Here is a 12,830-nt window from a genome sequence, read left to right as displayed (position 1 = left end):
TTGTGACATGTTCCCAAGTGGGATGATACTAATCGTCTGAGGACCGCATGTTGTCTAGAAAGATTCCAAATCAATTAGAATACTGTATGGGGGTATGCCTCTCTACGATCACAGTTTCCCGAAGCAGTGAGAGCCAAAGAGAGGTTGATAACTTTATATAATTTCTGCAACACAAATAGATCCTTTGTACATCAAATTTCAAACTTGTTCACTTGTTTTAATTTTTAAAGCTTGGATGTGCTTTGCCGTACAATGCATATGCAGAACTAGCTATGCTTCAGTTTCTAAATGTCTGAGTGCACAAATAATTCCTGATTGAATATTCAACCTGTTTGGCTGCCAGCATCATCATCTGATGGAATATTAATTTTTCTCTCACTAAGAAGCTATTTGGATGATCATTTTGCAAAATCAGCTTCTTCAGATCCCACTTTCATGGCTTGATGTGAGAACCACTGGCCCTGAAACGAAGGCCCTGAGAAAAATGCGGAATCCTACTATCATACCGCCATGAGCTGAGCGCCACCTGGACAGCTCAGGAGCAAATACGCCTCAAGGGTCCAGTCTCAGTTGCCCTTGGCCGTCCTCCAGATTACAGAACATCACTTGGTGATCTTTGCATCTTTCTATTCGAAATGAGAACCCGGAGAAGGGATCCACCTAAAGGTGCCGGTCCATTTGCTATGTCCCCTCATTGATACCCCTTTGGCGTGTGTGTACTGTGCTGGCTGAGCAGACGTTGATCTGTTGAACAGATGTCCATGACAAAAAGTTAGATGGGCTTCAGGGACGGCTAATGTCTCCGCGGGCTGCAGACTGTTATTAAGGCTTGATTGCAATCTCCTGACATGATAAAACTGAATGAAAGAACAGGAACAGCCTGCTTGGCAGGGCCAAGTGCAGTTGGAAAGCTCAGAGAAGGCCCAGGCATTAGGAAGAAAGAATGTTGACAGGAGCTGGGCAGGCAGACAGGGCTATTTAATTCAGAGGGGAGGTATTAATTAATTGATTTGGGGTGAGGGAGATCTGATTTCTAAGCTAGACTACAAGCTGTTGCCAGTCTAGTTGGGGACAATGCCCTCACAGCTGTAGGAATATCATCCGTCGTCTGGGTGGCTGACCTCATATCATATCCATCTTCCTGGGTCCAGACTCGCCAAGTTGTGCCATTTGGATGCCAGTAGCTCATTTTTCTTACCCTTCAATGTGTCTCTTAATGTACCTGCTTGTCTAGTGGCTTGTCTCTGCTCCTAATTTCTCCTCCTACTCCCCTGGACCACAGAAAAAAAATCCAGGCAGGTGGAAAAGAGGAAACTGGGAGTGAGTTGGAAATTATTGCTCCTGAAATTATTGCATAATTTTAAATGTATGAAGTCTTGGTTTCCTATATTTTTAAGATAGGTCAAATGCTAGCCACAGAAAAAAAAAAAGTCAAGTCATTTAACATTTACTAAAGCAAATTTCAGACTCATGGTGTCCTGATTTCCTGTCTAGTCTCTGCTTTTTTCACTGCCCCAAATTATTTTCACTCAATTCAATTGTTTCACAGAACAAAGGACATGCCTAATGATGTCCTCCCACAGTAGTTCTGTGGAGGCTTTATTATAGTAATTAATGTTTCAAGGCAAACAAATGCCATGATGTATTCTGAAATACAAGGCGAAATGAATGAGTTTTGAGGTAACTTTTAAAAGTATTTTGATGGAGTGGAAAAAGCATTGGATTTTGGTACGGAAGATCTGGTTTAAGCAAGTGACTTAAAAATCTAAGGATTCCTGTACATATTTGTCAAAGCTCATCCATCTATAGCATTAAAACAGTAATTTTTTGTATTTAAATTAAACCCACATAAATATAACTGAAAAATGTGAGTAAAACTATGCTTTATTTATTAAATATGAAGCTAACACATATTCATCTGAAACTACATAAAAGCATAGAATAAGTAAAAAAAACAACTAGCCGCAACATTGCAACTATCAGATAATCACACATCCATTATCTGGTTACAGTGGGGTAAATTAATCATAAGCTGTTGATCGTGGTTCTCTATCACCATTGGTCCATGCAAATTGCCTCTTTCCCCCATAGTCCCCTATTCCCATTCCCATTCCCCTCCTCTGTTTTATGTCTGAGCTTTATGTAGCTTTTATGTAGAGGATGAGGAAAACTTCTGAAAAAGATGAAATAACCTTCCATGAAAACACTCTCTTTTGATATCACTTGCTCTGCACTCTGCTTTGTACCAGAACAGTCAGATTGAAGTTATTTATGAAGGGCGAATATATTCCTTAATAAGGGAGCTCAAGGCAGATTGTACACTAGGAAATGTCTAATGTTTTTCTTGTGTACTTACTTGAAACAAAGATTTTTTTCCATGAATAACACTATTTTTAGAATACTACCATTTTAAACCTGAGTGATTACTTGGGAACTTTTGGAGGTTAAACTATTCATGTTCAAATTGTTCTCTGTTGGTACTGGAACTGGCTAATGACTGGAAGAAAAGCAGAGCAGGCCACTTTCTATGTGGGTGAGGATTAGCTTTGCCCATCAATGTGTGGGCAGGGCCAAGGGCAATGCTGAATACATGAGAAGTACTAAGAAGTACTTGCTGAATAAATGAATGGGTTGGGAAATTGAGCAATTGGATATCTAAGGGGAAAAGTGAAAGTCTAAAAATGAGTGTTGATTTTCTGACTTACTGAAAGATTACTGGCATTCAACTTCAACTCAAACATTTCATTTATATAGGAATTAAATGGGGATAAACAGTGAACTTGGAATAATTTTATCTCATTGTGCCTCACTTTCTTAAATCTGCAGATTGGACATGGTAATTTTTACCTCCTTTTTAATTTTTTCTATGCCTCCCTTTTTCTAATTGCTTTAAATTTATGTTGCTATATGGTATGCATTTTTGTAAACTTCTTGTACTTCCTATAAGAATTGGGTGGAGTAAACATAAATTAAAAATAATGATTGTTATTTTATTTTAAATCAAGTTACACCCTCTGTAACTAAGCCATCATAAATTCTCCATAAATAAACATCTGTAAACATATATGAGGAGTCATTATTAACACACACTTTGCTTATTACTATTATAATTAAATAAAATATTATTTCCCCCCAAAGTAAGTCACAGCTAATGTGCTGCTCTACATGCTCATTCTATTGGTCCATGTTAGAGTTCATCTGTGACTCACCATTTAGTCTCACTTTTCCTATTTGTCAAATGGGTGTTTCACATCCCCTAGTCTCAGGAATGTTATAAGATTAAATAAGGTAACAGGGAGTGTTCTCTGCTGGTTTCACCCTGTTCATTCCTTCTCATTCTCACCTTTCCAGAAGGTACTCCCCTCCCCACCCACCGCGGTAGCATTAACATATTGCATTTGTGCCATGAGGTGTGATTAATATTGATGAGAGAACATGGTTTCAGAGGTGCTCCATTCTGAAAGCCCTGAGCCTGTTCCCACAGTGGAGTGAGAAGAGCCCAATTCAGTGGCTGTTACCACATGGAGGGACAAATACATGGAGCACTGGGGCCCTGGGAAGAGAACAGAGAGGAAGAAAAGGAAGAGGGTAGTGGGCAAGATGTGCATGGGGAGAGGAAAATCTTGGAAGACCCTCTGAGGCTGACTGTATTAGATAGAAAGGTGACCCTGTGGAGACAGCAGATAGCGAATGGCCTATCTGAGTTTTCCTGACTAGTAAAGATGCCTCTTTCCTGGGAATGAAGGTCTTGTCTTGGGATCTTGCACAGCTTTAAATAAAGGTTAAAGGTTATGTGTATGTGAATATTGTAGCATATGCCCATATTTCATTGACTCTAAGACGCTATCAGCTGGAAGATACATCCTTATTTTATGAACCATTGAGAACGGATGAAGAAGCCCTGCTAATTTAATCACGGCGCAATATTTTAATGTCACGAACTTTTTATTTAAACACATCGAAAAAACTCTTATTCTTCTTATTTTTCTTTATTTTTTCTTTATTGATTAAGGTATTACATATGTGTCCTTATCGCCCATTACCCCCTTCTCACCCCCTCGGTGCCTGTGTCCATTGGTTAAGCGTATATGCATGCATACAAGTCCTTCGGTTAGTCTCCCCCCTTTACCCCCACCCTCCCTCAAAAAAGCTCTTGTAGATGTATTTACACACAGCGTGCTCTTCTACATCACTCTTAAGTATACACATAAAGGCAAATGAATGTAAAATAAATTGATTAGGATATTCCTAACTGTGTGCCCAGAGTTTATTCTTGTGACTCATTTCCCACCAGCTTCTTCGATGTGTGTGCTTTTGCACACAGTGCAGCCGGCCCTTCCTGCAGTCAAGGCCACTGATGATGCAGCGTTATTTAGGTGTGTGCTTTGCTATTGCTCTGATTTTCCTCCAAGGTGTTCATATGCAGGTGCTGCCAGCTATGTCATGACTGTCACCGAGTGATCTGCACACCAGTTTCAGAGACGTGAACATTTGAAGAAACATGTCCTAGAGTTTATGAAATATGGTAGGGAGCACCCGAAGGACCCCCATGTCTCCCTTTTAACTCCCCAAACAGCGTTCAGGCTGAGTCTTTCGCACGTATTCACGGGCGAATACATGTTGTGGGCTCCCACGGCCTGAAAGAACAAATGATGCCTGAGTTACTGTGGCTCTGAATCTTTAACTGATGGCGGGCTGGCCTTAGGGTCCCCAATTCTAAAGCCTCCAGAATTATTTCTGGAAGAGGGGGTTCAGTGAGTCTCACGTGGAAAACTGCACAGCCCTGTGTGGAGTGCTTTCCGCCCTTTGCTTGTGCTTATCAATGCCCACTGCCCCAATGTGAAGCCACAATGTCCTCACCACAATGACTGTTAATCTCCAGGGAGTCAGAGATGTAGGAAGTTTTCCTGCAGAGGTAGGGACAATGGATTCCCCTCAATTCTTATTCTCATTTTATTCCCCAGGCCCCAAAGCAGCAAGGTTCACTCCTGGAGTCAATTGCATCTTCCAAGAGACTCCCAGCTTTTACATACTGGTACAGAGAACATTTTGATGGTTACCAGGTGGGAGGGGGATTGGGGAAAGAGGAGAAAAAGGTGAAGGGATTAAGAAGTACAAACTGGTTGTTACAGAATAGTCACGGGGATATAAAGTACAGCATAGGGGATATTTATAATAATAAAAGGGTAATATGCTAAATAGACCAGACATCATCTGAGACATCATTCCAGATGTCCTTCTGGACAAAGCCACAGCCAGAGGGAAGCCTGGGTCCCGGGTGCCAGACAGAAGCTGGTGCCAACAGCTGGGGGAAGGAAGGCCTACTCTTGCACGATTTAGTGCACTGGGCCTCTAGTAGTCAATAATCTACACTCATAAAAAACAAAGATGCTAATTGACCGTACCTTTGCTATGCCCCAAGCCACGCCCATCAGCCAATCAGAGTGACTATATGCAAATTAACCCAACCAAGATGGCAGCTGGCAGCCACAGAGCTGGAGCAAGCAGGAGGCTTGGTTGCCCTGGTGATGGAGGAAGCCAAGCTTCCCACCTGCCATGAGCCGGCTGTGGCCTCTGCTCATGGCAACAAAGTTTCAATTATAGAAGACAAATAAATCCCAGATACCTGATTCCAGCCAGCCTCCACTGGGAGCTTGGGTGGCTGGAGGCCATGGCCAGCCTGCAAACAGCCATCAGCCCCTCACCCAAGCTGGCCAGGCACCTCAGGGGGGACCCCCATCCTGAAGGGGCTGTGGCCAGCCTGCAAACAGCCATCAGCCCTTCACCCAGGCTGGCCAGGCACTCCTATATAATAAAAGGGTAATATGCAAATTGACCCTAACAGCAGAATGACTGGGAATGACTGGTCATCATGACACACACTGACCACCAGGGGGCAGATGCTCAATGCAGGAGCTTCCCCCTGGTGGTCAGTGTGCTCCCACAGGGGGAGCTCTGCTCAGCCACAAGCCAGGCTGATGGCTGCCAGTACAGCGGTGGTGGTGGGAGCCTCTCCCGCCTCCTCAACAGCACTAAGGATGTCTGACTTCAGCTTAGGCCTGCTCCCCGCTGGCAAGTGGACATCCCCTGAGGGTTCCCGGGCTGCCAGAGGGATGTCTGACTGCCAGTTTAGGCCCAATCCCCCAGGAAGCGGGCCTAAGCCAGCAGGTGGTCATCCCCCAAGGGGTCCCAGACTACAAGAGGGCACAGGCCAGGTTGAGGGGACCCCCCGGAGTGCACAAATTTTTGTGCACCGGGCCTCTAGTCCTATATAATAAAAGCCTAATATACTAAGTGTCCGGACAACTGGTCGACTGTTCAACCAATCAAAGCATAATATGCTAATGATGCGCTAAGGCTGCTCAACAACTCAGTATGACATGCACTGACCACCAGGGGGCAGACAGTTGTCCAGTAGACCAGTCACTATGATGTGCACTGGCCACCAGGGAGCAGATGCTCCGACCGGTAGGTTAGCGTGCTGCTGGGCTCCATCCAATCGGGACTGAGCAAGACAGGCTGGACATATCCTGGAGCCCTCCCGCAGTCCCTCCCTGGCTGACCAACCTCCTGCATCTCTCCTTGGCCCCGATCGTGCACTGATGGGGTCCCTCAGCCTGGCCTAAACCCTCTCACAATCTGGGGCCCCGCAAGGGATGTCAGAGAGCCAGTTTTGGCCTGATCCCACAAGCCAGGCCGAGGGACCCTCTGGTGCATGAATTTGTGCACTGGGCCTCTAGTATTCTAGTAACTATGTATGTGTGAGATGAGTATGAGATTTATCAGGATGATCACTTAGTGATATTTCTAATCACTGGGGTGTACATCTGAAATGAATATAATATTGTATGTCAACTGTAACGAATTTAATTTTAATCATAATTTGTTTCCCTAAAGATGACAAACTCCTTGAGAGCAAGGGTTATCTCAAATACCCTTTTTGTAAATCTTCTAATGGTGGACAGCCAGTATAAGTGATTAAATAATTTTTATTTAGCTTCTAATATGACTTCTATAGTCATACAGAAAAAAATATTCTATTTGTAAGTAGAGCTGACCTAAGCCAAATCACTCAAATTACCATCGAGTTCCAAATGCTTTGGAAACTGCATTAACTCACTTTGCAAAAATGATGCAAAAATTATATATCTACAAAAGCCCTCTCTACAATGTATAATTGGACTCTGGGAGAGGGGGCTGAGCTTCTGGGGTGATGTGCTTTTTCAGCCACAGAGCTCACAATTCGTATTCTATCATGCCTCTCTTTAGGGGAAATTTGGCCTCTTCTTGATAACCCTCAAGTGCTCTTAAATAATTTTCTAGTTTATTTGTGGACTCAGGACTACAATCCCACCAGAAAGCCAAAAACATCTCTAGATCTCTAATTTAACTCAGGGTTTTTTTCGTATCTTGCTGTCTCCCCAGTTTTCCTCTCCCTGCCAGCTTTAACCTTCATCTCAGACACTAGAATCAACAGTCCTCTGTAACCTTGGCAACGATGATGATAGGATAATAGAATTAGAATTTCCCAGGGGTTCGTTCTATCATCATGCTCTTGGAAGAAAAAAAAATACAACACAAATCAAATTATAATTTGTGATACTTTAAAGTGGCAGTGTCCAATCATTTTAAACGTATGGCATTTATTGATAAAACATAATGTGTGTTAAAATTTCATTGATTTAAAAAAGTTCAACCACAAGAATAAGACAGGAAGTCTGTCTCATTTCTTTTCTTGTTCATTTTTTAAACATATATATTTTTAGCCAGACTTGTATGTTTCTCTTGACATCCTGCTTTTTCATTAATTTAAAATGAATAAGAAAAATTTATCACAGGGTAGGCTCTGAGAGGATTGTCATTTTATTTCAATGGATTTGAAATCCTGAAGGATCTTTTTATACTTTCCACCAGAACATTCTCACTATGGAAAAATAAATTGCCACTCTAGGGATTTACACTCCCAGGCTGCCACGGGAAGCACTGACATTCTATTGTGCTGTTGATTTGAAGAACTGCATTTACGTTCTAGGCTGATGTTTCTAAGTCTGTGACTTAACGTCTCTGTTCTCTTATTTCTGTCCTGATTTTGGAAAAAATCTCAAGGATAAACACTGGTCTTTTTTATATTTAGTAGGCTGTCTTGAGTATCCCTGGGTCTGAGTCAGTAATTTTGATGGTTTATTCATCAATCTTTATTCTTGAGTGCCATGTTCATACAGACCTTTTCCCCACCCCACAGCAGTTGGATTTGCTTTGGGTATGGTTTCAAGCAGAAATTTAAGAAGTAAACTCCCCATGTATAGGATAAGAATAGACATAATTCCATTCATTGATTATCTCATTTCTTTAGGAATTAAAATATATCAAATCCATATGCCAATATCTTAGAGTAATAATGCAGTTAGTTTAAAAATCTTTTTTTTTTTTTACCATAAGGCATATTTATAATTATTCTATATACAGTGACAATCTGATTGAAGAAGTACATAAAAGTGATTTTTTTTCTGTATTGCAGTTTGAAGAATCTTACCCACATGATACATAAGAAACTCATTATTCAAGATGAAATTGAAAAATCCTTGTTTCGTGCTTGAGAATGAAGCGTAAGCTTATTAAGTGTGAAGTGGACTGGATGTTTGAGTCACTTGGCTTTTGTAAGTTGAAGGCAGCTAAGTCAAGTTTTTAACACCATTTAACAGGTAAGCTTGATTCATGACGCTTTCATTTCCTCTGGGACTTGGATTCTGTAGGCAGAGTATATTATGTGTTGTCCAGCATTCAACAATTTCTTATGTAGTGTAGATGGTCCTTTTATGATACCAATAGCATTGACTGAGATATTTTGCCCGAAAATTTAATACATTATTTCTTGCCTTGCATTTGGACTGGAAGCAGGACAAGAAGAGATGGAAGTAATCATATTAGTTGTTATTTACCTCTCTCCTAATGTCAGTTTGTTTTGACTTTAAAATCTAACTTATCTAATTTCAATTCAGCAAACATTTATCTAAGCATTGTTATGCAAAATCCTTTACAAGATCCATTGGGGAATCAAAGATGAAAATTGAACTGTAAAAATTTATTTTGGGAAGTTGTTGCTCTGTGGACTCTATGTACCCTCCTTGTGTTAATTTTAGAGATTGGGTATAACTATAAAATGGAAATGCTAGATTCCACAGCTGAGCAGCCCCAGGAGTCTGAGACAGCTATGCCCCCTCAGGATCCATAGTGAAAGGATGTATGCCAGCCCCAAGGCTCCCTGCCCCAGCACAGCTCTTAGATACACTAAACTCTCAGTCCAGAGACATACAGCATGCTGGAAACCGGAGCCCTTCTCCAGAATCTACGTAGTGGCAGGCTGGTTTAATCTGGAAGCCCTAGAACAGCAATGGCGAACCTATGACATGCGTGTCAGAGGTGATACGTAAACTCATTTTTTTGGTTGATTTTTCTTTGTTAAATGGCATTTAAATATATAAAATATCAAAAATATAAGTTTTTGTTTTACTATGGCTGCAAATATCAAAAAATTTCTATATGTGACACAGCACCAGAATTAAGTTAGGGTTTTTCAAAATGCTGACATGCCGAGCTCGAAAGGTTCACCGTCACTGTCCTAGAATCAGACCCAAAACAGAATGGGTTGCCTTTATTCCCTGTCAGTTACTTACGCTTTTCCAGTTCCATTCTTCTCACTGTCCCCAAACAGTATGTATATTAGCTAGTTTAAGTAACCAAATAAGAATTCATAGCTACCGCCCTAACTGGTTTGGCCCAGTGGATAGAGTGTCAGCCTGCGAACTGTAGGGTCCCAGGTTTGATTCCGGTCAAGGGCATGTACCTTGGTTGCGGGCACATCCCCAGTGGGGAATGTGCAGGAGGAAGCTGATCAATATTTCTCTCTCATCGATGTTTCTAACTCTCTATCTCTCTCCCCTCCTCTCTGTAAAAAGTCAATAAAATATATTTTAAAAAAAAGAAAAAAAAGAATTCATAGCTATCATTTGTTGAGCAGCGTGCTAACCATTTCATATACATCACTCTATTTAATCTTTGAGACCACTCTATGAAATAGAAACTGTTTGACAGATGAGGAAACAAAATGATGAACATCTCTTGTGAGATTATTTGTGACTTTCCAGCTTTGTGCTATTATTTTCTGCGTTTTCTAACATAGGTATCAATTGAGATCATCATCAGTTAAAACTGTAAACATGAAAAAACTTGAGGGGTGGTGGGCGGGCCAGCTGCTTAATTTCTCTCTGGAGACGCAGGCAGGCCAGGCCCTCACTGCAGTGGGAGTTTCAGTATGGCTCTCTGCTGCTCGCGGTTCTTCAGGTGCCTGCCAACCTGACAGAAAATACACTGAGCACAGCATAAGGCGGACTCTTCTCTATGCATGGGTGATTTGGATATAATATTTATCAATGCCGATCACCTGGATTGCTTTGGCTGATCTGGCTGGCTTCGGGGATTTTCCATTCTTCCTTCATTGCTCCATATGTTTCCTTTCCAAAACTTCCCTCTGTCCAAGAGAACGTTTCTCTACTAGCAGAAGTGGGAAAGTTCTCTCTTTTCACAGCCTGTTAAAAAATTATTCCTTAGAAAAGCCCCTTGTGCATAACGATGTAGGTTGCAAATTCACTGTATACAAAGCTGGTAGTGATCAATGATTTAAGAACTAGCAATGAGAGCTCTATGCAGAAATAGCATGTCCACTGCCCTTTTTAAAGACTGCTGGTTGAGAGTGAAATACAGAGGAAACTAGCCCTGTGAGAAGACTGTGACATCTCTGATGCAACACATTTGATTGCCTATTTTATCTCTGGCCTCCACTCTGGACCATGAACTGTAGAGATACTTCTGTCACTAAGATCCTTTTCAACAGTCCCTATTGGCTTCGAAATTCAAGTCTTTCATTTCTTTGCCCTTACTTATTTTCTGTTCCATTGCATGCCGCTTTCTTGCACTTGTCCTGTTAAAGAGCCCACCATAGCTATTTAATATTTAACGGCTGGGATCGTTTTGCAGGTTTTAGTTTAAAGGTAACCATAGCACACACACACACATACACACACACACATTCATTATTAATAGCCGAGATGCACTGTAAGTTCTTGGGAATCTTCTTTCCTTTCGATGTTAGTTTCATATGAGTGCTGCTGTCACCAGAATTACGTCCTGATATCGTTATGTGGCAGGTGGACTCATGCAGTGACGGGGGATCGGGAATGATGTGACCTGTTGTGTGGGTGGCTGTTGATCATGCTCAAAAGGGAGATGAAGCCGGAGAGTGACAGGCCACGGAAAGTCCGGTTTCGGATCGCATCGTCCCACAGCGGGCGAGTTCTGAAGGAGGTGTATGAAGATGGGCAGCCGTCAGGCTCCCTGGACTCCGAATGTGCCAGTCTCTGCGGCATCGATGGACTCAGTGAGCCTGATGGGCAGCACAACGGCCACATAGGATCGGAGAGTGACGAGCACGAGAACGACCAGGATAACTTGCTGGTGTTAGCGAGGGCCGCCAGCGAGAAGAGTTTTGGTACCAGAAGGGTCAACATTTTAAGCAAAAATGGCACAGTCAGAGGCGTCAAATACAAAGTGAGTGCCGGCCAAGCTCTGTTTAACAATTTGACCAAAGTATTGCAGGTAAGTCGTTGCCCTTCGCTCCTCCTGAACTTGCTCCCGGCTCACCATCTCCACACCCCTCTGCGCTCCAGTTTAAAGCCTCCCTTATTCACGGCTCCTACATACTTCATGAGCCACTTTCCATCTAAGATATTGTCTCCATAGCCACTGATGAAAAACGGGGTTATTGCGTTAGCGAGCTAGATTGACTTCTCAAAGCCAAGTTTCTACCAGTGAAGGGGTCTTGTCTTCCAGTGTGTAATGACTAAAACAACATATTTATTTCTTAACCAAGAGAGAAAATGACACACGATAGTGTTCAAAGCATCTGAGCAAAACTTAGAAGTTAATTTCTGGTTTATCATCCTTAAGACACCGGCTTGGTGTTTATCATTACTTGTGTAGGTATTTAAACCAGAAAAAGACTGAGTGCTGCACTCAGGGGGGATGGATTCAGTCGGCTGTTGTAAAGAGAGGAAGGCTAACTCTTCCTCTCTCATTCCTGGGGAGGTTGCAGGCTCATCGGAGTTGCATTTCTCCATTAATTCGCTCTCTAGAACTCTGGGAACGGCACTTCCAGAATTTATTCTTCTATAAAAGTACAGACTGAGATCCAGATTTTATAGTAAAGAATCTCCCTTAAAACGTGATAGATTCTGCACAGTGATGTAGGACTGTGGTATTCAGGTCCTGGGCCCGTGGCAATGATCTAATGTTAAGATAGTTTTTGGAATTGCCTGGAAACATTGGTAAAAATGATTTTCGGTTAAAAATAGGGATCAGATTCAGGAATGAAATTCATTGTCACTATCATTAAGGTAGCAAACCAATATTTTTCATTGTAATACCATTTTATATTATTCTCAGTATTTAAATAAAATGATATCTTATGAATTATTTAATGCCTGACATTATATAAAGCTGCTAGAGAAAGGATTTTTAAAAAGGTACTTGACTATTTTTTTTTATTTCAAAGGAAGTATTTAGAAAGATTACAAATAAGTACCTTAAATCTTCAAAACCTACAAGAGAACAAATATTCCTCCTATGGCTTTATTTTGATGGTGCTATAAATTTGCAAATAGGAAATGGGAAAAAAATTCCAAGTAAATTTTAGTACTAGATTAGCTTATAATATTTACAAATATATTTTTCTATGCATAATTCCATTGCCCTTTTGGGGGGAGAAAGAAATGAAA

The 12,830-nt window shown here is 41.5% G+C and overlaps 1 protein-coding gene across 1 annotated transcript in view; it reads left to right on the top strand.

The window, feature by feature from the left end:
- Positions 1–11,268: 11,268 nt before the first annotated feature.
- Positions 11,269–12,830, top strand: part of GRXCR1 (glutaredoxin and cysteine rich domain containing 1) — a gene marked incomplete at both ends in the record, with an annotated part of 99,194 nt that continues 97,632 nt past the window's right edge. The window contains one exon of the mRNA XM_081081287.1: positions 11,269–11,652. Within this exon, the coding sequence (XP_080937413.1) occupies positions 11,269–11,652 (384 nt within the window). The remainder of the gene's footprint in view (positions 11,653–12,830) is intronic.

The sequence above is a fragment of the Myotis nattereri genome (genome assembly GCF_964212035.1).
Source record: "Myotis nattereri genome assembly, chromosome: 1".
Classification (NCBI taxonomy): domain Eukaryota; kingdom Metazoa; phylum Chordata; class Mammalia; order Chiroptera; family Vespertilionidae; genus Myotis; species Myotis nattereri.
The sequence above is the reverse complement of the archived record's forward strand: the minus strand, read 5'-3'. Positions and strand labels throughout refer to the sequence as shown.